The sequence below is a fragment of the Triticum dicoccoides genome, chromosome 2A (genome assembly GCF_002162155.2).
Source record: "Triticum dicoccoides isolate Atlit2015 ecotype Zavitan chromosome 2A, WEW_v2.0, whole genome shotgun sequence".
Lineage (NCBI taxonomy): Eukaryota > Viridiplantae > Streptophyta > Magnoliopsida > Poales > Poaceae > Triticum > Triticum dicoccoides.
This window is the reverse complement of record NC_041382.1, coordinates 112,206,660-112,234,635: the sequence shown is the minus strand read 5'-3', so window position 1 is coordinate 112,234,635 and position 27,976 is coordinate 112,206,660. Positions and strand designations below refer to the sequence as shown.

Genomic DNA, 27,976 nt, shown 5'->3' with positions numbered 1-27,976 from the left:
TTGAACGAGCGACCTGCCCCTTGCAGGCTCGTGTGGACAACCACCAGACCGATGATCAGTAATGTATGAAAAGCACTACTAAGGCCCTTCCCAGTGCTCCACCATGGACAGGTGCTAAGCATGCCATATAAGCGAAAAAATGACATGGCACAACATTTAAGGAGGGGAGAGTGTATTTTGGTGACCCCAGAAAGAACCAATGCCAAGCACGAGAACCTAGGCAAATCACTTAAATAAAACAATTTGACCAATGCATGAAAGACTTTAGGTGCTAACTCATTAAATAAAATGTGCTTAGCAACAACAAGTTAAGCACCTATGCATTGAGGAGTTGAGTTGCTAAGATATTTGATGCACTTAACACCTCATCTAAGCATCTTTGCATTGAAAGAGGTCTAACGTCTATATCATATAAATACGGACCTAAAATAAATTTGAAAGGAAATGTAACCTAAAATCAAAGGGCGCCATGGCTTGACCATGTGATCTCATGGTCAACGTTATTTAAGATTACCACCAGACTAGTACAACACAACATGTTAGAAGGGATAAACATTTTTCATGTTGTTCTATGTAAGCAAACAACTTATATTCTTGTGTTTGTGACATTAAAAAAATATTTATGTGTTACCAAAAAAGGTACATGACATTTAAAAACCATTGTGAAACATATTTGTGTAATTAAAAATATACATTACATTTTAAAAATGTTTATACAATGTTCCCATAGTTAAAAAAATATTTCATACCATCCAAAAATGCTTAACATGTATTTTAAAAAGTTTCAAAAACTTGTATTTGATAAAATGTTAATCATATGCTTAAAAAAGTAAAAGTGTTTAATTTTTTAATATGTATAATGGAAAAAATAGACATCAAAACATATATTTAAAAAATCGTTAATCATGTATTCGGATAATGTTAAACAGATATTTTAGAAATATATGTTTTTACGTGTAGTTTTTTCAATATACATCTTAAAATATTTTATACGCGTTTAATAAGTTTTAAACATAAGATTACATTTTTTCAAGTATAAGTTTTTTAAACTCTTTTTGAAAACATGATAAACATATTTGGATGGTACGAAACATTCTTTAAACTGTGCAAAAGAAAATTTAACTATGCGAACATTTGTTAACATTGTATAAAGCTTTTAAAAATGACATGAACAATTTTTTGAAATGCGTGAACATTTTTGAAATTCAACATATGTTTTTTAGTTACACAAATATATTTTACAATGTTTAAACAGTTTTAAAATCTCATGTATATTTTTTTGTAACACACAAACATTTTTTACATGTCGCAAACACAAGAATATAAATTGTTTTCTTACATAGATCAAGAAGGAATATCAACATGAAGTTTTTTTTATCGCTTTTAAAAATGATGTGTTGTCGTAGCCTGGTGGTAGTCTTAGTTAACGTTGACCATGAGGTCGGATGGTCAAGCCATGGTGCTCCCTTTTTTCGGGTTACATTTCCTTTTTGACTTTATTTTTCGGTCCATGTTTACATGATATACTACATATTAGCTCTGCTGTTATCAAACATGAATGATCATTGTTCTAGTGCTTGTCCACACAAGCCTACAATGGGGAGGTCGGTGGTTCGAACCCCCCTACCATCAGTTTGCTTTTTATCATTTTATTTTAGTGGCTTAATACGTTAATAAAAAAGGGAAGGGCTTTTCTATAAAATCCGCCGTGCGACAGCGGCAGGCCCTAGCCACGCAGGCATGCCATGTAGGCAACGGGTACGTCCGCATACATGAAATGTAACTGTATATGAATGCCCATGCAAATTTGATATAAGTTTATGTATCAAACTGACCGTCGCATATAAGTTCTATGACTTCTAGTATATTTACCTCTAAAAAAACTGTCCAGGAGCTTTTGGAAGCTTCCCAAAACCGGCATGGGAAGGTTTTGGGAGCTTCTCGTAACCGGGAAAGAGGGGATTCGTCTGGTGCGTTAATATGGGCCAGCCCAATTTGATGAGAGAGCACGGCGTTTGCAAAAAAGGAAGAAACCAGCGCTTTAGGCGTCGTTTAGGATTACACGCGGACCAGCACCTCAGCCGCCCAGCCAGTCCCCTGCTTCCACAACATTCCGGTCACATGCCGAACAGTGCAGTCCTCAGTTGACCCCACCACTGACGGCACCGACGAAATATCTGGAACGTTCCGGAACCACGCGCTCCCGCCGTCGCCCCTCCCACCCAACCGATTCCAACCCGACCCGACCACGGTTTAACGTCCTCCCCAGTCCCCAACCGCGCAACGGAAGCCACCACGCCATCAGGAAAATTGGGGCCCACAGCTCAGAGACCCAGCGCGCCAGCCTAGAATCTTCCAGAACTTTCACCCCACCCGTCGCCCTCCGCCGTCTTATAAACCCCTCCTGTTCCAAATCCGCTCAACATCTCACGAGAAAAACAGAGAACTCGCCGGCAGAGGCTCCTCCTCTTCTCCCCTCTCGCTGTCGGCTCCCTCCCTCGCTCCCATGGACTCGGCGAACGGCGACAACATGGCGGCCGGCATCATGCGGCTGCTCATGCTGATGGCGAGGGGGCCCTCGGCCGCGGACGCAATGCCGGGGGCGGGCGGCGGGCGGGTGACGGTGCATCACTTCATCCTCGGCGGCGACCTCTTCTCCGGCGAGGTCGGCGGCGGCGTCCCGCCGGCGTCCAAGGCGGCGATCGCCTCGTTGAAGGAGGTCCAGGGCGCCGGCGGGGACGGCGAGGGCGAGGGCTCGCTGGGCGACTGCGCGATCTGCCTCGACGCGTTCGGGGCCGGCAAGGAGATGCCGTGCGGGCACCGCTTCCACGGGGAGTGCCTGGAGCGGTGGCTAGGCGTGCACGGGAGCTGCCCCGTCTGCCGCCACGAGCTCCCCAAGGCGGACCCGGCGGCCGAGGAGCAGCAGCAGCAGAGCGGCGACGGCGAGAGGCGCGGGCCCAGGGGCGCGGTGCTGGTCAGCATCGTGACGCTGCGAGGAGCGGAGAGGCCGCAGGAGGAGGAGCAGAGGGAGGAGCCGATCAACATCCGGATCGAGGACGTGGATTAGGAGTAGGGTTAGGCTTCCAATTGGTTCCGATTGGTTCGTTTCAAGGCGGCGGCGGCGGTTTACTTTTCTTCATCATCTTCGTTGTACATACACCAACTAGTAGTTGCTGAAGAGGAGAAGAGGAGGAATTGGGGGTAAAACTGTGTACATAATTCAGATGCGGAAGATGCTGTGATGTCAATGAAACTGGTTTTTTTCTCCCTTCAGACAAAGCACTGTGTTTGCAATTCTGCTGCGCAGCCAAATTGCCTGCTTCCAAATTCCAAATTCGCAATGATCTTGTCAAATTCCTTGTTGTTTCTGCACGGTAGCTTCAGGACGAACGGATTTGTGCATCCCATCGTTGGTTTCGGTAGGTGCTGCGCCCAGCTGCTTGCTGGTGCTGTGTATGCGTCAACATCGAGACTGGAGGGGTGTGGCTGGTCGCGTAACATCTGTCAATGTGGTTGGTGATCGAGACGCAGCTGCTGCATCGAGGCTGAAGGCCACTCTCTGCACTGAGCCGGAGAAAACGACGGACCGTGAAAGGAAAATGGCGACACATCTGAATACTCCAGTAATTCTGCTGGGGACTGGGGTTTATCCTTATTCTTTTCCGGGTGCAGATAAGAGCAGCTGTGACCTATCCTAAGACCTCAACACTCACCTCCCGGCAACCTGCTCCTAAAACTGGGATGGTGGCATCTAACCCATCTCCAAAACTTAACTCTTAACAATTTTTATTACTCCCTCCGTTCATTTTTATAAGTCATTTCAGACAACTAAAATTGAGCTATTTTGTACACTGTCTGAAATGCTACAACGCCTTATAAAAGTGAACAGAGGGAGTATTATTTCTGCATTCCTTTAGAAACATTCCAAAGCAATTGTTTTCAATAATTCAAACTCAGACACAACATAGGGTTCAAATGAAAGCAAATATTCTGAATGAACATGATGCAAATATGATGATATGAGAAAGATCTACGGTCCAATATATGTCCAATATATTGCCACATGCGCTCCACAAAGGCCATCTCGCAGTTGCCCATGAGATTGCCGGTGGTTATCTCTTTAATGATCAAAGTCATGGTCATCTCCCCCACAATAAAAAAAAAGTCATGGCTATCTCGAATTCATCTTCTTACTCCTCCGACAATGAGTTGCTGAAAAAACTCTTGAACAAGTCTCCACATATGTCAACTGCTTCACAAAATTATTATTTTTTTCGAAAAGGGAAACTCACAAAATTAATTGAATGACATATTCATTTAGAGAATATAACAAGCAAAAGTGAGATGGGTTAGATATGCCTAACTTTCAAATCTGGCAGTTTTGGGGAGTTAAAGAATTTGTTTGAATGGATTAAAGTTGCTCTAGTAGTACGGCATTCGCTTCGCAAGATCTTGAACATCGCTCTCCTCCATCATGTGACGTCCTTCCTCTTATACCCCTTCCGTTCGTCCTTGTGCAAGTTTCCTCAACTCATAAAGCGTGCGGAAGGTCTCGCTCGAAGACTAACGTGTTGTTCCACTGTTCTTGTATTAGTTTTTCTAATATGTTTATTTTATGCATGGAGAAATCTCTGACATGTTTTGGCTGTAGAAACTTTTAAAAAAATAGTGTGGACTTCTCTTTAGTTTCGAGAAAACCAAATAGGAGGAAAGTTCACAATTCACTATTGGGAAAATATAATTAGTCATTTTATTATGAAAAAACAGATAAAAACAGTGTGCCTTTCTTTAATAGGAATGGCATGGCACACAAATCTTACAATAACATTCACATGCATACTATTTACACTTAAATGACCCCCATTTTACGGTGCTCTAACGGGTCGATGAGCTAATAAATCTTCTATACAACAATCCTCTATAACACTATGCTTCCTAGTTTTAAAGAGTCTATATTCAGTTGAGGTCTCCAATTAAAATTCGGTCACATGATTTTGACCGGGTCAACAATCTCTCAAACCTTTCTCGTTCAATTCATTTATACTATACACTATGCTTTCTAATTTTGAAGGCCTCACAATTTAGTTGAGATATTCAATTTAGAATTGGTCACCCGATATTTATCGGATCAACAATTTCTCAAACTCTCGCACTCAATTCTTTTAATTCACTATGTTCCCTAATTTTTAAGCTCTTTAATTCAATTGAGGTATTTATTTTTGGATTTTGTTTACAATTTTGACTGGTCCAATGATTTTTTAAATCAATCAGCAGCAACTGTCCTATACAAACATATCAATCCTGTGCACCCTCCCACCATCCTGGAAAAAGCAAGTGACTGTACCACCAATATAGTACATGCAACGCCGACGCAAAATTTTTCCCACATAAAGGTTGGTCAGTGGATAACATAGAATCAACCACGAAAGGCCCACCGAATCATCGCATTATAAATAAAAATTAAACACACTCCATCATCTCCCTCACCCGTCAAACTAAATATTCCATTAGTTCCAAATTATAAGGTGTATTAGTTTTGTGAGAAGTCGAATTTCTTTCGCTGACCAAGTTTAGAGCAAAATTATCGGCATCCACAATATTAAACAAAAAATGTACAGAAATTCATTTCATGATGAATCTAATCATATCGATATGATATTATGGATTTTGATATATTTCTCTACAAATTTGATCAAACTAAAAGATTCAACTTTTCAAAAAAGTAATACACCTTCCCCGCAAAAAACAAGTAATACACCTTATTTGAAAATTGATTTTCTAAACAAATCCAGCAACACCAACGGGGTAGCAAAGCGCACCCAACCCTTCTAGTTAATACACTATGCTTCCTAATTTTTAAGGCCTCACAATCAATTGGGTCTTCAATTTGAAATTGGGTCACTCATTTTTGACCGGGTTATTAATTTCTTAAGGGCCTTTCTCATTGTATCATTTTAATTCATCATGCTCCTAAGTTGAAGCTCTCTCATTTGATTAAGGTATTTAATTTTGGATTGGATTCACTTTTGACCGGGTCAACAATTTTTTCATATCAATCGGCAACAAACCGGACTATAAAAACATATCAATACCACACAGCTCTCGCCACCTAGAAAAAAGAAGCGCAAAGATATGATACTATAACACTAATATAGTGCATGCCACTGACGTAGAAAATTCCCCTGCATAAGTAGGTTGATTAGCAGATAATGTAGAATCACACTGCGAAAGGCCCACCAAAACACCGCATTATAAATAAAAATAAAATACACTTCATCATCTCCTCAACTCACCAAACCAAATACTCTCCCGGTTTCAAAATACAAGGTGTGTTAGTTTCTTGAAAAGACAAATTTCTTTAACTTTGAGCATGTTCAGAGCCAAAAATATCAACATCCATAATACTAAATAGATAAAATAGGAAAATTCATTTCATAATGAATCTAATGCGCCGGTTTGATATTATGGATATTGATATATTTCTCTGCAAATTTGGTCAAACTTAAAGAGGTTTGACTTTTCAAAAACTAATGCACATAATATTTTGAGATAGAGACCCTGTTCTGATGTCCTCCCAACTCCAAAAACTCCTCGAATCGAGCTTTTGATGGTAGCTTCCAGTTCCACGCAGCGACAGGAATCCTATTCGGTAGCATCGCTGGCTTCTTGCGTCGCCACCATGGGTCGGCAGCATGGGTGGCCTGATTGAGCGCCTTAATGGGCCGTTCTTGTGTACGAGAGAGGGATTCAAGGGGGAAAGGGTCGGGCAGTTCTATTTCGACAGGGAAGAGGATGCAACGTCTTCTTTGACGGGGGCAATTCTCTGTACATATGTCAAACTCTCAGCTTCTCAATTTGGTGGAGTTGGGCTTTCCCAGCTTCGCAGTTTTACACTACGGTCAGCTACAGCTTCTCAGATCCAGCTTCTTGGTGCTAAAACGTTAGGCTCGACTCCAACTTTGGAGTTTGTGGAGTTGGCAGCTGGAGGACATCAAAACATGCCCATAGAGAGTAAAAAAAGTATGAAAACCAATAACACCAACGACGCAACAAAGCACGCCGTACCCTTCTATTATCTCTACTACATAGTACACAAATTTTTGAACATGGACTCGTCGCCCGCCATGATGTAGAAGCATTTATTTGCCGTTGCTTTCTTACCCAACCCAACTGATTCAATGGCTTTGGTTTCAGGGATTTGCTTGGTGCGGCCACACGCCAGAACGAGGAGCCGGATTCTCTAACATGCACGAGAGAAGTCACACAGCTACAGTAACTTATGTGTAGAAAATGGAGAAGGGATGTCAGGAAGGCTAGCACTGTCCGCGAATCACTGTAGACCCAACACTATTCATGAGTACTGTAGATAATTGATGTTTGTAGATCCTGTATTAGATCATGGTTTAGAGAAGTCTGGTGAAGGGATGTCAGGGTATTGTAGCTTTTCCTGACTTCCCTCCTAATGTTAGAGGATCTGGATTCCCAGAACGAGGTGGAGATGGTCTTTCTGGAATCATCATGAACCCACTATACACTTGCATTGTTGCACACTCACGGTCTAGTGTTGATGAGATCAAAAGTTCTATACATGATCTTCTGTGGCTGTTTTCTCAAGCTCCCATCGTGTAAAGACATATGGACATGAAGCCATGTAAAATTGTATCGTGTAACTTCGATTGTAGTTTGATCGCAAGACATCGCGTGCATATCACATGCCATCTACTAGTATATCACAAGCCCGAGGAACCTGAGGGTCTCCACTTGCCTCGTCATTATCATATCCCAGGCGCCTTGTGCGCGTGGGCCATCGTTTGGGGAAGGTGTTGCATGATACTCCTCAAGTAGATAGTACAGCTCTCTGAATAAGGTTTATGATTCCATCAAGTGTAACAAATCAAGTGATCTAGATCTAGCAAAACCGCGTTAATGTACTATAAACAACAACTGCGCTCAAACATCGAAGCATGTGGACTCATCACCAGGGAACCAGACTAGCAAAGAACTTGAAAATGAGGAGCTAGTTGCACAGTGACACGGCTCTTTTTTCTATTGTGAAGCGATATAGATGGACTCGTTGTTTCCTCGGGACTCATGAGAAGGCATCAGGTTAACACTGATTTATTTTCTTTCGAGTCGTCCAACACTAACATATTCAGTCCAGGCTGAGAAGCTAGCGAGAACAGCAGGGGAATCAGAGAGTGCTGGATGTCAGACCAGTTCACCGCGTTCAAGCAGCGGATTAAGCGCGTACGTACATACGTACCTGGGGTCCTGGGCCCTGGACGTGGAGGTTGACTCCGACCTCATGGACTGCTGGACGGTCGCTACGTCCAACAGGGTGCCGTGCTTTACCTCAGAACGCTGCCGTGTTCGATGGGCCGGCGGTCTCGGCGCAGGCCGTGCTTCTCGAGATCGAGCGGAGCTCCCCGCTGCAGGCGCCAAGGAATAATGTACGGCAGCGAGTTACATCAGCGAGCGTACCTACAAAACCTAAGGCCAACTCCACCGCACGACCCTAAATCTATACCCGTTTTATTCGGATTTTGTTCGTATGAGGTAGGAATAGAGAGAACAAATGCCGAACAGACGCCGCACAAACTCGCTGCGTCCAACGCTGCTACCCTAAATCTATATCCATTTTGTCCGGATTTTGTCCGTATGGTGGGCCAGATACAGAAAAAGAGAGAGTGACAGGTGGGGTCGAGGACGGACAGCGACAGACGACGAGGACGCGAAGACGTCCGCTTTCTGTCCGCTTTGGCCCCAAATCGAGAGCAACTTTGGTCTGGAAATGGGACAAAAGCGAACACAGACCAGACGAAACGTCCGTATACTCCCATGCGTTGGGCCGTTCAGTTTGTCTGCTTTACTCCAAACGAACATAAACGAACGATTTAGGATAGAAATGGATCACGCGCTGGAGTTGGCCTAAGGCGTCTCCACAGGGCTTCACCAAGATTCATGTGGACGCTGCGATATCTAGAAACCATGTCTTGGAAGCAGCGGCTGCTGTGTGCTGTGATGAGACTGGCAACTTCATTGAAAGCTCGGCTTTGGTGATTGCAAAATTATATAAACATTTCATAAAATGTCACAAACAGTTTTGGAATCACATGAACATTTTTTGTTTCAATTGTCACGAACTTTTGCCGAATGGTACAATTTTTTTTACAATTTATGTGAACATTTTTTTATATTGTACAAACATCTAAAAAATTCATGATATTTTCTCAAACACCTGAAATTTATTAAATGCCATGAATTTTTTTTGTGAATGGTATGAACATTTTCTAAAAATTGCGTGAACAAATATTTTACATTGCATGAACATATTTTAGAAGCACTGACCATTTTTTAAAATTTAACTAAAATATTTTCCACTTAGGAAATATAAATAAAAGCAATAAAAACATTAAAAACAGAATTGGACATGTGCTAGCGAGCGAGAACTCCTCCCACGCTGAGCCGGCCCATTTAGGGCATCCCTTGGCCTAGCTTTTTTCGCCTCGCTAAAGGCGAGGCAAAGACGTGCCTCGTGTTTGGTTCCCGTTGAGGGTTTCACGTTTCCCTAAAGCCACGTATGTGCGTTCCCTCTAGCTAGGGCTTTCTTCTCCCGGAGGCGATCTTACGCCACCGTCGAGCTTTCTCCTTCCCTCCCCCGATCCCTCCTGGGTTGTTGACTCCGGCCGACCAAGGGGTGATCCAGGCATCACTTCTCGGTCTTGATTAACCCCCTCGAGGTGAAAGGAAAGTTAGGGTTCGTTCACAACGCCCGACGTTTGTTCTATATCTCGGGCTAGGGTTCAAGTTTTTGCGGCGATGGGATCAAAGACCACCGAGGCATCAGGTTCCAGCTCCGTGTCAGAAGTGGAGAAGATGATGGCTGAGTTAGGGCTCCGCAAGGAAGACCTTGACGACGTTGTCTTTGATGAGAAGGATGCACCACCGGAGGCAACTAGGTGGATGGCGGTGGCCAGGGTGCACATTGACAAGCCCTATAGTCAATATTGGTTCTTCAAGAATATGAGGGCTGCATGGGATCTGGCATACGACGTTAAGTTTCGCCCTCTTGAGGATAATCTCTATACCTTGCAGTTCTTTTGCCTTGGCGATTGGGAACGTGTGATGCAAGAGGGACTGTGGAACTTCAGAGGAAACGCCGTCATTATCACGCCTTATGATGGTGTCACCAAGCCAACTGAGGTGAACCTTGACACTCTTAACATATGGATACAAATCCATTATGTACCTGATCTATATGCACATCTGGTTGGGCCTTTAGCTGCAAAAGTCGGTGAAGTTTTGTTTACTGAAACTATGACGCAAGATTTTGCTGGAAACTTCTATCGTGTTTGGGTTAAGATCAATGTTCACAAGCCTCTGAAAAAGGCGGTCTCTATGATCCGTGATGGCAAGCATCAGATCTACCGCGTGAGATATGAACGCTTACCTGACTGGTGTGCGATATGTGGCCATCGTGGGCATGTCTACAAGGAGCACGGCAATGGTATCCATCCTCCATATGCGCTGTATTTTAAGAATCTCAGAGCTGAATGGAACATGCGTGTGGGAGCAGGCCCGGGTGCCGGTCGTGGAAGGGGACGCCGCGGTGGCCGTCGTGGTGGACGACGTGCTACAGGCCGCGGTGCTAAACACGGCAACCCCGGCGATGCAGATTCTGAACTGCCAAGAGATGTTGATGCCGATGCTGTTATGAAAGAAGCAGAGGACAGTAGAAAACGTTTGGCTGATCCTTTGGGAGGAACCACTCCAATCCACCCTTCGGCCTCTAAGAGCGTCCTTGCATTGCCTCCTCCCCAAGTGCCAGCAAGTCCATCATCTAAGCAGGACCCGAAGAGGCCTCGTGTTAACTCGGACAAAAACAACCTAAAGAAAAGTGCAGCTCCAAAAAAATCAAATGACGCAAAATCGGCGACCTCCCGCGTGGAGGATCGCCGGGCATAATGAATATCATATGTTGGAATTATCGCGGTGGGGCAAAGATGCGACAATTCGAGAGCTTCGTGATTTAGCGAAGCAATTTGCCCCGACCATGCTCTGTATTGTAGAAACTCAAATCTCTAAGGCACGTGTTGAGAGTCTTGCTGGTACTTTAGGTTTTAATCACCCTTATGCAATAAACAGTTCCGGCCATAGTGGCGGGATTGGTCTGTTTTGGAATGATGGAATAAAATTAGACGTTTTTGAATACTCTGAGTATCACATTGATGCTACAGTGCACATACCTAATCATGATGATTGGAGACTAACTTGTGTGTACGGCGAGGCACAGGTCGGCGAAAGATATAAAAACTTGGGACCTACTCAAGTCCTTGGTTTCTGCAAATGCTCTGTCTTGGCTATGCATTGGCGATTTTAACGAGGTGGTGCATCAACATGAGCATATGGGAGTGGGTCAAAGAAGGAACTCACAAATCCAAGGATTCCGGGATGCAACAGATGCTTGTGCTTTTATCGACCTTGGTTACCAAGGAAAGAAGTGGACTTTCGAGAAGAAAACATCGGGTGGAGGCTATTGTCGTGTACGGTTGGATCGGGCGCTCGCAAATTCAGATTGGACAACTTTGTTTCCCCATGATACGCTGATACTCTACATGAGACTGGTGCCTCATCAGATCATTGTCCAATCAGGTTGAAAATTGAACCTGTGAATAGGGTGCATGCTGCTAGGAAAATGTTTAGATATGAATGCTATTGGGAGCGACATGTGGACTTCAATACGTCCCTTGAGGCCATGTGGAGTGCAAAAATGCTAGACTTACGGGTGGCATCTGCAGATTTTACTTACGGACTCGTTTCCCCACGAATTATCTCCCCCCTGATTCCTAGTGGTGGCCCCCTCTTCTTTTGATTTTCTAATCACATATTGACAGCTCATCTCGTAACCTCACTCCCGTGCAAAAAGTCCGTAGATGTAGCGTGCTAGACTTACGGGTGGCATCTGCAGAGATAAAGATTACTGACAAGCTGGAGGAGATCCTACAGCGGCAGCGGTCACGAGTCGACTGGTTGAATGATGGCGACAAGACCACCAAGTTTTTCCAGAGACGTGCCAGTATGCGTAGACGGAAGAACTTGATTAAGAATCTGCAGCGTGATGATGGGTCCTTAACACAAGATCATGCGGAGATGGCGACTCTAGCGAATACTTTTTACAAGAACCTGTTTGCATCACAAGGGCATGTACAATGGTGGCATATGGATACAGGTGCTTCATGACAAAAAGTAATTTGAGACATATGTGTTAATTTTTTCTCTCCAATGCAAGCTACTACTAGTGGACCTCATCAAAGAATAGAAAGTGACTCTCACTACACATGAATTCCTCCTCTTCACTTCAACTTTTCCAACTTTATGCACCGGACCGCACTTTTTCTCTCTAAGCACCCGTCTCCTGAAGAGGATCCTGCTTCCCCATCCGAACCTACTTTTTCTGTTATCCGATCCTACATGGCATGTGAGGCATCACCCTGGAGCTATGCATTGGCCATGCCCGAAGGAACATCTGGCATGGAGCAGGTGCTGAATGCGGTCCCAACCAAAGTGACTCCGGAGATGAGCGCAAACCTGACGGCCACTTTTACTCCAGATGAAATTAAATTAGCTTGATTTCAGATGTATCCAACAAAAGCACCCAGCCCCGATGGTTACCCTGCTCATTTCTTCCAGCGACACTGGGAGCTTTTTGGTACCGAAGTGACTAATGTAGTCCTCCGTATACTCCATGGTGAGGAAAGCCCAGAGGTAATTAATGAGACAATCTTAGTGTTGATACCCAAGGTAAAGGACCCTACACAATTGTCCCAATTCCGGCCCATAAGCTTGTGTAACGTTTTATACAAGATTGCTTCCAATTTTTTTCCAACAGGTTGACGCAGATTTTGCTAGATATAATTTCTGAAGAACAGTCGGCCTTCGTCCCTGGTAGACTTATCACAGATAATATAATAACAGCATACGAGTGCTTGCATTTTATGAAGAGGAACAAGGCGAAACAAAATAGATTTTGTGCTGTGAAACTAGACATGATGAAGGCCTATGATCGAGTTGAGTGGGCATACCTTGAGGCTATCATGATCAAGTTGGGTTTTGCACCAACTTGGGTTAATTTAATAATGAGGCTGGTACGTTCCGTCAAATTCTCAGTCCTCTTCAATGGTGAAAAGTTGGAGGAGTTCACACCATCCAGAGGGATCCGTCAGGGAGACCCTATATCTCCATACCTGTTTTTGCTTGCAGCGGAGGGCCTTACGTGCCTCTTAAAAACACAAGATGAATCATCGCACCTTAGTGGAATACGAGTAGCTCCGACTGTACCGTCAGTAAGCCACTTGCTATTTGCGGATGATAGCCTGCTGTTTGTCAAAGCCAATTCTGTTGGAGCTATTGAGTTGTCCTCCTTAATGGAAAGATATTGTAATGCCTCCGGTGAAAGAATAAACCTGTCAAAGTCTTCAGTGTTCTTTAGCAAAGGTTGACCAAGCATCCTTATAGCGGAGGTAATGAATGCATTAAATATCTCAAATGAATCTCTCTCTCTTACAAGTATTTGGGAATGCCATCTGATGTTGGAAACTGCAAGAATGGAGCTTTTAAATCTTTGAAAGATAGAGTGTGGAACAAGATTAAGGGATGGATGGAGAAGCTCCTCTCGACTGGTAGCAATGAACTAGGAAGTATTGATCAAATTAGTGGCCCAAGCCGTACCGGTGTACTCTATGTCATGTTTCAAACTCCCTCGTGGCCTTTGCGAGCATATTAATTCTCTCATCCGGAAATTCTGGTGGGGCAGTAAGGAGGGCAAAAGAAAGCCAAGTTGGGTTTCACGGAGCATCCGACAAGACCAAAATTCTGTGGGGGGCTAGGCTTCAGGGACATTGAACTTTTTAATCTAGCTCTCTTGGCTAGACAAGCTTGGCGAGTGATACGTCTCCAACGTATCTATAATTTTTGATTGTTCCATGCTATTATATTATCTGTTTTGGATGTTAATGGGCTTTATTTTACACTTCTATATTATTTTTGGGACTATCCTACTGACCCAAGGCCCAGTGCAAAATTGCTATTTTTTACCTATTTCAGTGTTTCGCAGAAAAGGAATATCAAACAGAATCCAAACGGAATGAAACCTACGGGAGAGTTATTTTTGGAACAAACGTGATCCAGAGGACTTGGAGTGGACGTCAAGCAATCAACGAGGAGTCCACGAGGCAGGGGGCGCTCCCTCCCCCCTCGTGGGCCCCTCATGGCTCAACCGACCTACTTCTTCCTCCTATATATACGCATATACCCTAAAAACATCTAGGAGCACCACGAAACCCTATTTCCACCGCCGCAACCTTCTGTACCCAAGATATCCCATCTTGGGGCCTTTTCCGGAGCTCCGCCGGAGGGGGCATCGATCATGGAGGGCCTCTACGTCAACTCCATGGCCGCTCCGATGATGTGTGAGTAGTTTACTTCAAACCTTCGGGTCCATAGTTATTAGCTAGATGTCTTCTTCTCTCTCTTTGAATCTCAATACAAAGTTCCCCTCAATATTCTTGGAGATCTACTCGATGTAACTCTTTTTGCGGTGTGTTTGTCAAGATCTGACGAATTGTGGGTTTATGATCAAGTCTATCTATGAACAATATCTGATTCTTCTCTGAAATCTTTTATGTATGATTGGTTATCTTTGCAAGTCTCTTCGAATTATTAGTTTGGTTTGGCCTACTAGGTTGATCTTTCTTGCAATGGGAGAAGTGCTTAGCTTTAGGTTCAATCTTGCGGTGCTTGATCCCAGTGACAGAAAGAGAAACGACACGTATTGTATTGTTGCCATCGAGGATAAAAATATGGGGTTTATATCTAATACGTCCATTTTGCATCATGCTTTTATATTGATATTTATTGCATTATGGGTTGTTATTACACATATGTCACAATACTTATGCCTATTCTCTCTTATTTTACAAGGTTTACATGAAGAGGGGGAATGCCGGCAGCTGGAATCCTGGGCTAGAAAAGGAGCAAATATTAGAGACCTATTCTGCACATCTCCAAAAGTCCTGAAACTTCACGGGAGCATGTTTCAGAATATATAAAAAATATTGGACGAAAGAAGTACCAGATGGGGGCCACCCACTGTCCACGAGGGTGGGGGCGCGCCCACCCCTGGGCGCGCCCCCTGCCTCGTGGGCCCCCTGGTGGCCCTCTGATGCCCATCTTTGTCTATATGGAGTCTTTCGTCGAGGAAAAAAATGAGAAGCAAGCTCACGGGACGAAACTCCGCCGCCACGAGGCGGAACCTTGGCGGAACCAATCTAGGGCTCCGGCGGAGCTGTTCTGTCGGGGAAACTTCCCTCCGGGAGGGGGAGATCATCACCATCGATCCTCTCATCAGGAGGGGGTCAATCTCCATCAACATCTTCACCAACATCATCTCATCTCAAACCCTAGTTCATCTCTTGTATCCAATCTTTGTATCCAAACCTCGGATTGGTACCTGTGGGTTGCTAGTAGTGTTGATTACTCCTTGTAGTTGATGCTAGTTGGTTTACTTGTGGAACATCATATGTTCAGATCCATTATGCATATTAATACCCCTCTGATTATGAACATGAATATGTTTTGTGAGTAGTTACGTTTGTTCCTGAGGACATGGGAGAAGTCTTGCTATAAGTAGTCATGTGAATTTGGTATTCGTTCGATATTTTGATGAGATGTATGTTGTCATCCCTCTAGTGGTGTCATGTGAACATCGACTACATGACACTTCACCATTGTTTGGGCCTAGAGGGAGGCATTGGGAAGTAATAAGTATATGATGAGTTGCTAGAGTGACAGAAGCTTAAACCCTAGTTTATGCGTTGCTTAGTAAGGGCTGTTTTGGATCCATATGTTTCATGTTATGGTTAGGTTTACCTTAATACTTATGTTGTAGTTGCGGATGCTTGCAATAGGGGTTAATCATAAGTGGGATGCTTGTACAAGTAAGGACAGTACCCAAGCACCGGTCCACCCACATATAAAATTATCAAAGTACCGAACGCGAATCATATGAACGTGATGAAAACTAGCTTGATGATAATTCCCATGTGTCCTCAGGAGCGCTTTACTTTATATAAGAGTTTGTCCAGGCTTGTCCTTTGCTACAAAAATGATTGGTCCATCTTGCTGCACCTTATTTACTTGCATTACTTGTTACTCGTTACAAATTACCTTATCACAAAACTATCTGTTACCGATAATTTCAGTGCTTGCAGAGAATACCTTACTGAAAACTGCTTATCATTTCCTTTTGCTCCTCGTTGGGTTCGACACACTTCCTTATCGAAAAGGCTACGATAGATCCCCTACACTTGTGGGTCATCAAGACTCTTTTCTGGCCCCGTTGCCGGGGAGTGAAGCGCCTTTGGTAGGTGGAATTTGGTAAGGAATGTCACAACCCTAGATTTTGCTTGTAGCTAATTACCTGAGTGAGCATCATGCGTCATGTCTAAATTCTGAAAGTTGAATTGAGGTTAGTTGAACCCTCATAAATCACTTCAAAAATAATCAACATTAAAATCTTTTCAAAGAAGTCCAAGAAAATGTTCCTCCTAGTCTCTGAAAATATTGGCAAGAGGTAAAACTTAAAACAATATTTTTGGAATCTCAGAGATATTTATTTTGGGCCTTTGAATTAAATCAATAACTATTTGCATTGGATATATATTTATTTATTAATTAATATATGTCCAATAATTCTGATCTTTGGTGAAGGGCTTTGGAATAATCCAACTAGTCCCTACAAGAATTCTCAGAAGCAACAAAAATGATTTAGTGTCTAAAACTAAATCAAAACAAATTACAGAAAATGCAAAACGGAAGAAAAAGATAGAGAGAGAATTACCTGGCCATACCTGTGTAGCCACTTGGCCCAGCCAAAGCAGCCCAGCCCACCAGGCCCTCTTGCCAGTCATCTCCCTCCTCTCGCCAGAAGGACGAGAGGCGTGTGCCCGCAGAGCGCGAGCACGCGCTCGGCCACCTCCTGCCTCTCTGCTAGCTTCCCGACACCCTACGCATGCCACGCAACCCGTGGAACCCTCTCGGCCTCCCCCTCGTGTTCCTCCCCCCTCCTCTGCTCTCTCCCTTCCACGCACCCGAGCGTGCTCATCGTCGCCGTCGCCGCCAACGCGCCCACCGGCCATACCTCGCCTTGCCGACGCGCCAAGAGGCTCTGCCTCGACCCCCTCTTTCTTCCACCCCGAGCCACGCCACCGCGGGAGCCCCACATCGCCGCCACGAGTCATCTTCCCCGAGCACGGCCGCCGGACTCCATCGACGGATTCGCCGTCGCCAAGCCGTCCCCGAGCAAGCCGAGCCCCTCTTCGTGATCGCTGTGAGCTCTGTCACCATTTCCCCCTCTTCCCCGCTCCGTTTGATCGCCGTAGCCGTCGCCCCCTTGATGACCGAAGCACGCCGCCGCACGAGCTCGTCGCCGACGAGGCTCCGGTGGCCAATCGGTCCCGTTCTTATGCCCGTTAGCTTTGTGAGAGCCCGTAGAAACCTTAGGTGCTACCCGTTCGGGGATGAATTGGAAAGTGGTGAACATGTCCTAATGTGTGTGAGCTAAGTGTGTTGAACACGATTTGGTAAAGGTATCGATGAGAGGCCATATAGGAGTACATGGTGGGTTGTTTCATTGGAACCGTCCTTAAGCACCGAGATCTATATATGTGATTTAAGAACCAGCTACTACCATGCATTGGGCCCGAAACCAATGGACCATCTAGGCTTCTTAACCACCCTAGTTCTCTGTCCAGGAGTTGCAACTAGTTTCTGGTGTTTATAGGATATGTGTTGGCGGCCGTGCGTAGTGCTGACCCTAGGGGTGGGCCATGATGCGGTAGATACACCGTGGCCGGGTATACCGGGTGCCGGTTTGGTGTCTCGGAACCCTGTACACATCGTTCGGGGCCGTATGTGGAAACCTCGGCCGGACTCCCTGTGGATGGAACCTGGATAGGTGATAAACCTGGACTAGAGACTTGAGTGTTAGGTAGGCCGTGGCCGACACCCTCGTTGGGCTTCCGCTTGAAGGTTGCCGAGTACATGTCGTGTAGACGACGGTAAGTGGTGAGAGCGTGTATGAAGAAGTACACCCCTGCAGGGTTAACATCATCTATTCGAATAGCCGCGTCCGCGGTAAAGGACTGCTTGGTTGCCTATACAGTTCATAGATAACTTGAAGTGGATACTCTAAAACTCGCAAGATAAGCGTGAGTGCTATGGATGGCGTTCTCGTAGGGAGACGGGAGCAGATCCATAGTGGTGTATTGATATGGTGAATATGTGGACTCATGTGCGCCACCTCAAAAGTGTTGCTTGCAGTCGTAGTTCAGGTTAGACACTGAGTCAAAGCTGGTTTGCTGTAGTTAAACTCCACTACCCCTTTGTTGATACCGATGCATATGTAGTTAGTTCTGATGTAAGTCTTGCTGGGTACATTTGTACTCACGTTTGCCTATTCTATGTTTTTGCAGAGAGACGTCAGTCTCGCTAGTAGTTCCGTGTGGACTTCGACGTTTAGCTTGATACCTCAGCTACGATCTTGTGCCCTCGGTAGGATCTGGTAGATAGTCAGGCTTCTCAGCCTTTTTCATTTGTAGATGTCTGTACTCAGACATGTTAAGCTTCTGCTTCCGCTTTGATTTGTATGTTATGATTGTTGGGTCATGAGACCCATGTTTGTAATATCTCGCTCCTCGGAGCCTAATGAATAAATACTTGAGTCGTAGAGTTATGTTGTGATGCCATGTTGTATTTACACATATCGAGCATATTGTGTGTACGATTGAAATGCTTGGTATGTGTGGGATCCGACAATCTAGTTGTTTATCCTTGGCAGCCTCTCTTATGGGGAAATGTAGTCTAGTGCTTCCATGAGCCATAGTAGTCTGCTACAGCCCGGTTCACCGGAGTCCTGCTAGCCCAGCACTACTGCTCAGGACACTTGACTGGCCGGCATGTGATTCACTTCGTTCCTGTGTCTGTCCCTTCGGGGAAATGTCACACGGTGACATCCGGAGTCCTGCCTAGCCTGCTATAGCCCGGGTTCCCGGAGTCCTGTTAGCCCAGTGCTATAGCCCGGATTCACACGCTGCTGACCGACATGCTCGATGTTGATTCATGTATGCCTGTCCCCGTAAGTTAGTGCCACTTTGGGTTCACGACTAGTCATGTCGGCCCGGGTTCTCTGTCATATGGATGCTAGCGACACTATCATATACCTGAGCCAAAAGGCGCAAACGGTCCCGGGCCATGGTAAGGCGACACCCGTGGGAATACCGTGCATGAGGCCGCAAAGTGATATGAGGTGTTACCGGCTAGATTGATGTGACTTGGAATCTGGGTCCTGACAGCTTTGGTATCAGAGCCTGACTGCCTGTAGGATTACCAAGCCAAACTGGTCGAAGTTGTGTCTAGAAATGCTTTAGTTATGTAGGGGAATTGATTGTGGAAGGGAACGTAAGGCTCTTTTACTCCTTATACCTCATGACCTTCTGATCTGAGTTAACCTCTTCTCTGCTATGGGGATTAAGAACTAGGCCTTCTCATCTATCTATCAAGATGACGTGTTACTAATCCGTAGACTCGTAGGATTGTTGGTCTCAAGCCTCAGTTCGGTTTCTACTAATTCCGTGTGTTCATAGTTGGTCTCGGAACTTTGATATTGTGATGTTAAGTGGTTATGCCACCATTTTTGCAGGATGTCTCAAATAATTTTGAGCATTTACAGCCGTTATGCTGTCCGAGTCATCCCAGGTCTCTAAGTAGTCTGATGCATTTGCAAATCCTTTCTTCCCGTTTCTGATATCCTTTTGGGCCAGATTAACCACACTAATCGGTGAGTTGAGGCACTCTGTTGCCTCGACATATAGGTTGGAGCTAGTATTATGACCCTAGGTGTTTTAGAGGATCACCTAGTAATCTAGCCATGCCTTGTGTTCCCAATGTGATGATTCTGGCCATCATTCTCGAAAGCATCCCGTGATGCCATTTAGTTAGTAGGTATTCTATTCCTGGGTTTGAACCCGAGATTCACTCCACTCACCTCCTATTGATAGTGTTTGCTCATTCCTTTAGGATATTAGTAACCTTGTGACAGTCCTCGAGGTCCGTGGTATTTCTTTCTTCCAAATACCATGAACCATTAAGGCAGAAGTTATTTGAACCAAAATATCACAATCAGAGTACTCTTGAGGAGTTCTCCACTCATAATTGTGATTCTGCCAGTTCTACCTTCCTGCATAGGTTATCTGGAAGAAACCTGTTGAACTTGGTTCGACATATTAATCTATGCATCCACAACTCAGAAAGATATACGTCCTCTTGAGTTGTCCCTCTTCATATGTATTCCGACCATCGCCTATCAATTGATAGTCAGGAGTAATTGTGCATCCATGTTATCGATGCTTATTATTCTTGTGGTCCGTTAAGCCATTCTATTTAAGAATGGCTAGGAGAAACAAACTCTAGTACCTCATTCATACCCAGGATTGGGTCAAAGCAGTTGTGTTCTGCAGATCAAATGCCCATCCAGCTTTTGCTCTATTCTACCCTGGAGTATTACCCCCTTTATGTCAGGATTGTCATGAGAATTGCACCATCTCTCATGAATTCTTGACGCAATGATACTTCTTGCCATCATTTTTCATTCCTCGGTCTCGCGTTGTCGCAACCGGAATGCCGGTAAGTGAACCATGATGTTGAAATCAATACTCCTAGCAACCGTGTTGCTCGGTAGTTAATGGACACTAATATCATTCTTAGCGTGTTGGTTATCGAAACACTATTCTAGGATTGATCGTGCTACCTTGTCCTTATTTACGGTGCACTCTTCGATCAATGAGTTAGGATTACTCAATCCCTTGCTTATTTGTTCATATCGCCTTGCTCTGAAAAGCAAGAATATTCTCGAGCTTAGTAACATATCAGTGGTTCATGATGTTCCGAATATCTTCTCGGAAGTATTACCAGGTTGTCACCTGACCGCTATGTTGAGTTCGTGATCATGTTGGTTTTCCTCCAAACCACCCATTCTCCAAGATTCTGTGTTGGATACCCTGAACTAGTCGCTTGAGCTAAACAACAACTTGCAGAGTTGGAAGATAAAAGCTTAATCCACTTAGTTCATTCCAAAGGGATATCCTTGTGTTTGTGTGTTAGTTGAAGAAAGATGATATCTTCATCGATTGTTACTCGTGATCGGTTGTTGGATCTGTTGTCTTGTCAAAACTTTGATTTGAGTGTGGGCTATCCTCAAATCAAATCAGTACCAACGATATTCGTAATGTTGTCTTACTCTTGGTTGACTCCTCGAGCATACACCATTACATCTTTTGGTCTGACCAATACTATCACATTGTTCACATAATGGTGGAAGTCCAGTGATATGGAAATTCCGATGAGTTGCTGTTGAGCTCATCAGCGGCATTTTGTCTCCTCCATGATTTGTGTTGAACATCTAGCTAGTGCTGGAAACTTGTGTAAGCATCTTCTTCATGCCCCGTTCATGAAGTATATGTTTGGATGGAAGTAGTGACTTCCTCTAAGTTCACGTGCAATCGATGCAAGTTGTCGCCGTGAATTCGAGAAAGCTTGTTTTTGCTTCCTCTAGAATCATCCCAAGTCAGTCATGCATGTGCGGAGTATTCTATGGTCTGATAGACTGATCATCTTCATCCCATATGTATTCCCTAGCACACCAAGCCACTGATTGAATTGTTCAAGGAGAAGAAGCTCCTTCCTAAGAGCTAACCCGGGCTTATAGAAGGACTTCGATATCCTCAATGATGGTTCCCTACCAGAACTCGGTAGTGTTTTATTATCAGACTACTACGTGCTCATGCTTGTCTTGGACAGCGTGTTCACATGTGTGTAGCAGAACCAGCTCATGTTTTGGAGCTTCCTATCGTAGTTCATTTCCCGAGAATCTCGCAACATCATCTCATCGATTGTGTTGCAAACTTTCTTTTCAGACATGCTGAGTATGAAGTATCCTATCACCAATCAGATCTGAATCTCAGGCAGATATGATGGTTGGAACATTTCCAACAGTTGCATTTTGTTCCCACCTTGCACCACCATTGTGCCAATTTCCCATGGGCTGCCCTTCTCATCAGTTCCTGTCCAAGATCATCTTTAAAAGTGGACTTACCATGGGTCCCATCCATTTCCGGTGATAAGCAAAATCATCCATTGTGTTGTCTTCAACAAGGTAGTCCACATCATCCATCCTAGTTCGAGTATGCCATTTCTTCGAGCTCTTTCAAACGATCAATTGTAAATTGCCTTAAGTTGGTATGAAGAGTTCCAATGATCTATGGATCAAAAGTAATTCTTTTTGCCACTTAAGGGAACAATTCAATGAGTCACTTTTTCCAAGGTGCCCCGTTACGGAATCATGGCAATTATTTCCTCGCCACCTTGACACCATCCACCATCTTTCTAAGCGTGGAATTGTTGCCCACCAAATCAAACCCCATCGTTTGTTCTTCCATCCCTCTCGATGTGTTCTGTGTCTCAACTCAAGATGTTTCAACATCTCATTCCGCGAGTGGATCTTGTATAGCTCGATCTTCGAGAAGATCAATCCTAGTATAGTTTCTTTCTGTCGTCATCGTGTGGATGAAGATCTCAAAAGCGAGGATGTCAAGATAGACATGATGCAATGAATCAACATCTTCGAGAAGGGTAATCGGATTGTGAAGATTCTTTATTGGTGTTCCCTCTGTCTTCTTACCTCACATCTTGAATCTTGGGACGAGATTCTTGTTTAGTGGGGGTGAGTTGTCACAGCCCTAGATTTTGCTTGTAGCTAATTACCTGAGTGAGCATCATGCATCATGTCTAAATTATGAAAGTTGAATTGAGGTTAGTTGAAACCCTCATAAATCACTTCAAAAATAATCAACATTAAAATCTTTTCAAAGAAGTCCAAGAAAATGTTCCTCTTAGTCTCTGAAAATATTGGCAAGAGGTAAAACTTAAAACAATATTTTTGGAATCTCAGAGATATTTATTTTGGGCCTTTGAATTAAATCAATAACTATTTGCATTGGATATATATTTAGTAATTAATTAATATATGTCCAATAATTCTGATCTTTGGTGAAGGGCTTTGGAATAATCCAACTAGTCCCTGCAAGAATTATCAGAAGCAACAAAAATGATTTAGTGTCTAAAACTAAATCAAAACAAATTACAGAAAATGCAAAAAAGAAGAAAAAGAGAGAGAGAGAATTACCTGGCCATACCTGTGTAGCCACTTGGCCCAGCCGAAGCAGCCCAACCCACCAGGCCCTCTTACCAGTCATCTCCCTCCTCTCGCCAGAAGGACGAGAGGCGTGTGCCCGCAGCGCGTGAGCACGCGCTCGGCCACCTCCTGCCTCTCTGCTAGCTCCCCGACGCCCTACGCACGCCACGCAACCCGTGGAACCCTCTCGGCCTCCCCCTCGTGCTCCTCCCCTTCCTCTACTCTCTCCCTTCCACGCACCCGAGCGTGCTCATCGTCGTCGTCGCCGCCAACGCGCCCACCGGCCATACCTCGCCTTGCCGACGCGCCAAGAGGCTCCGCCTCGACCCCCTCTTTCTTCCACCCCGAGGCACGCCACCGCGGGAGCCCCACATCGCCGCCACGAGTCGTCTTCCCCGAGCACGACCGTCGGACTCCATCGACGGATTCGCCGTCGCCAAGCCGTCCCTGAGCAAGCCGAGCCCCTCTTCGTGATCACTGTGAGCTCCGCCACCGTTTCCCCCTCTTCCCCGCTCCGTTTGATCGCCGTAGCCGTTGCCCCCTTGATGACCGAAGCACGCTGCCGCACGAGCTCGTCACCGACGAGGCTCCGGTGGCCAATCGGTCCCGTTCTTATGCCCGTTAGCTTTGTGAGAGCCCGTAGAAATCTTAGGTGCTACCCGTTGACCCTCCCGTGCACGATGTCGTCATTTTCATCGGCGCCCGAACTCTGGCCACCGCCGCGAGCTCCGTTCCGACAATCTCCGGCCACCCCTGCTCCAGCCGCCGCCACCTTTGGATGCGCCGCACCCCCAGCTACCTGTAGCCGCAAACCGCATCCGAAACCGTCTCCTATAGCGCCTTCCCGCGACGTCTTCATTGTCGGGTTTGGTCGTCGCCGGCGGAACTCCAGCGAGAGCCGACGTGGCGCGATCATTAGCGCTAATCCCCACCAGCTAAACTGCCCTCAGACACTGACAGTGGGCCCCGCAGCGAGTCAAAGCGCGAGTCAACACGGAATTAGCCCATCTGTCACTGACCGGTGGGTCCCATGCATCAGGTTTGACTCTGGCCGGCCCCGTTGACCGCTGACGTCACAGTGACGCAGTTAATTATTTTCTGGATTTATTCTTTTTCAGAAAATTCCAGAAAATAGTATAAACTTCTAAAAATCATAGAAATTCAACCGTAACTCCAAATGAAATAAGTTATATATGAAAAATTATCAGAAAAATTCAAGGAATCTGCTTATGGCATTTTCATGCATATTTGAGGAAGCTAACATTGCTGTTTAGGACAAACTAATTAAATGGAATTTAAGAAAGCACATATGGAGTTTGAATTTGAACCTAGTGTTCAAACCAACTCCATTTAACTTGTTGCTAGTTGCATTAGGCCAATCAACAGCATATTGCCATGTCACATTCATGCATCATATTGTTGCATTGCATTGATTGTGTCCTTCTCTGTTTGCCGGTAACCGTCCCCTCTCAGACGACGATGTTTCCGATGACGTGATCGATGACACCGATGAAGAACTATATTATCTTCAGGAGTGCCAGGCAAGCAAAACCCCCTTGTTCATTCCGATACAATCCCACTCTCTCGCTCCTGCTCTCTTTTACTGCATTAGGACAACAACGATTCAACTATTACATGCTGCGGTAGTTGAACCCCTTTCCTCTACATGACCTATCATTGCCACAGTAAATAGATGAAACCCACTAGCATGAGTAGGAGTTGTTTGAGCCCTGATGTGCCTACTCATTCATGCTTGTTTGTCATGCCTACTATTGCTTAGAGTTGTGTCAGGTCTGATTCATCGGGGATGAATTGGAAAGTGGTGAACATGTCCTAATGTGTGTGAGCTAAGTGTGTTGAACACGATTTGGTAAAGGTATCGATGAGAGGCCATGTAGGAGTACATGGTGGGTTGTTTCATTGGAACCGTCCTTAAGTACCAAGATCTGTATATGTGATTTAAGAACCAGCTACTACCATGCATTGGGCCCGAAACCAATTGACCCTCTCGGCTTCTTAACCACCCTAGTTCTCTGTCCAGGAGTTGCAACTAGTTTCTGGTGTTTATAGGATATGTGTTGGCGGCCGTGCATAGCGCTGACCCTAGGGGTGGGCTATGATGCGGTAGATACACCATGGCCGGGTATACCGGGCGCCCGTTTGGTGTCTCGGAACCCTGTACACATCGTTTGGGGCCGTATGTGGAAACCTCGGCCGGACTCCCTACGGATGGAACCTGGATAGGCGATAAACCTGGACTAGAGACTTGAGTGTTAGGTAGGCCGTGGCCGACACCCTTGTCGGGCTTCCGCTTGAAGGTTGCCGAGTACATGTCGTGTAAACGACGGTAAGTGGTGAGAGCATGTATGAAGAATTACACCCGTGCAGGGTTAACATCATCTATTCGAATAGCCGCGTCTGCGGTAAAGGACTGCTTGGTTGCCTATACAGTTCATAGATAACCTGAAGTGGATACTCTAAAACTTGCAAGATAAGCGTGAGTGCTATGGATGGCGTTCTCGTAGGGAGACGGGAGCAAATCCATAGTGGTGTATTGATATGGTGAATATGTGGACTCATGTGCGCCATCTCAAAAGAGTTGCTTGCAGTCGTAGTTCAGGTTAGACACTGAGTCAAAGCTGGCTTGCTGCAGTTAAACTCCACTACCCCTTTGTTGATACCGATGCATATGTAGTTAGTTCTGATGTAAGTCTTGCTGGGTACATTTGTACTCGCGTTTTCCTATTCTATGTTTTTGCAGAGAGACGTCAGTCTCGCTAGTAGTTCCGTGTGGACTTTGACGTTTAGCTTGATGCCTCAGCTACGATCTTGTGCCCTCGGCAGGATCTGGTAGATAGTCAGGCTTCTCAGCCTTTTTCATTTGTAGATGTCTGTACTCAGACATGTTAAGCTTCCGCTTGTGCTTTGATTTGTATGTTATGATTGTTGGGTCATGAGACCCATGTTTGTAATATCTCGCTCCTCGGAGCCTAATGAATAAATACTTGAGTCGTAGAGTTATGTTGTGATGCCATGTTGTATTTACACATATCGAGCATATTGTGTGTATGATTGAAATGCTTGGTATGTGTGGGATCCGACAATCTAGTTGTTTATCCTTGGCAGCCTCTCTTATGGGGAAATGTAGTCTAGTGCTTCCATGAGCCATAGTAGTCCGCTACAGCCCGGTTCACCGGAGTCCTGCTAGCCCAGCACTACTGCTCAGGACACTTGACTGGCCAGCATGTGATTCACTTCATTCCTGTGTCTGTCCCTTCGGGGAAATGTCACGCGGTGACATCCGGAGTCCTGCCTAGCCTGCTATAGCCCGGGTTCCCGGAGTCCTGTGAGCCCAGTGCTACAGCCCGGATTCACACGCTGCTGACCGACATGCTCGATGTTGATTCATGTATGCCTGTCCCCGTCAGTTAGTGCCACTTTGGGTTCACGACTAGTCATGTAGGCCCGGGTTCTCTGTCATATGGATGCTAGCGACACTATCATATACGTGAGCCAAAAGGCACAAACGGTCCCGGGCCATGGTAAGGCGACACCCGTGGGAATACCGTGCGTGAGGCCGCAAAGTGATATGAGGTGTTATCGGCTAGATCGATGTGACTTGGAATCGGGGTCCTGACAAGGAAAAATTTATATAGTGTGCTGAAATTTACCGTCACTTGTTACTATGGAACATAATCCTTTGAGGGGCTTGTTCGGGGTATCTTCACCCCGACCAGTAGAGCAAAGAGTTGCTCCTCAACCTACTGAACCTACTAAAATGTTTACTTTGAAATTCCTTCGGGTATGATAGGGTAACTGCTAGCTAATCCTTTCACAGGTGATGGAACATTACATCCCGATTTGCACCTAATCTATGTGGATGAAGTTTGTGGATTATCTAAGCTTGCAGGTATGCCCGAGGATGTTATCAAGAAGAAGGTCTTCCCTTTATCTTTGAAGGGAGATGCATTGACATGGTTGAGGCTATGTGATGATATTGGATCATGGAACTACCAACAATTGAAATTGGAATTTCATCAGAAGTTTTATCCTATGCATCTTGTTCATCGTGATTGTAATTATATATATAATTTTTGGCCTCGCGAAGGAGAAAGCATCGCTGAAGCTTGGGGGAGGCTTAAGTCAATGTTATATTCATGCCCCAATCATGAGCTCTCAAAAGAAATGATCATTCAAAATTTTCAAGCTCGGCTTTCTCTCAGTAATCGCTCCATGCTCGATACTTCTTATACTGGATCTTCTATGATGAAGACTATTGAATTCAAATGGGATTTATTGGAAAGAATTAAACGCAACTCTGAAGATCGGGATCTCGACGAAGGTAAGGAGTCAGGTATAACACCTAAGTTTGATTGTGTTAAATCTTTTATGGATACCGATGCTTTCCGTGAATTTAACACTAAATATGGACTTGACTCTGAGATAGTAGCTTCTTTCTGTGAATCCTTTGCTACTCATGTTGATCTCCCTAAGGAGAAGTGGTTTAAATATAATCCTCACATTGAAGTAAAAGTAGTTGCACCTTTTAAAATTGAATAAAAGACTATCGCTTATAATGATCCTGTTGTTCCTACTGCTTATATTGAGAAACCACTTTTCCCGGTTAGAATAAAGGATCATGCTAAAGCTTCAACTGTGGTTAACAAAAGT

General features: G+C 44.9%; 1 protein-coding gene across 1 annotated transcript; it reads left to right on the top strand.

The window, feature by feature from the left end:
- Positions 1-2,305: 2,305 nt before the first annotated feature.
- On the top strand, positions 2,306-3,279 carry LOC119353700 (E3 ubiquitin-protein ligase RING1-like). The gene has a single exon (XM_037620351.1). The coding sequence runs from the start codon at positions 2,507-2,509 to the stop codon at positions 3,065-3,067; it is 561 nt and encodes a 186-aa protein (XP_037476248.1). The 5' UTR covers positions 2,306-2,506; the 3' UTR covers positions 3,068-3,279.
- Positions 3,280-27,976: the final 24,697 nt, after the last annotated feature.

What these genes read in the sequence shown, in the direction of transcription:
- LOC119353700 (XM_037620351.1), top strand. Translation starts at nt 2,507, where the DNA reads ATGGACTCGGCGAACGGCGACAACATGGCGGCCGGCATCATGCGGCTG.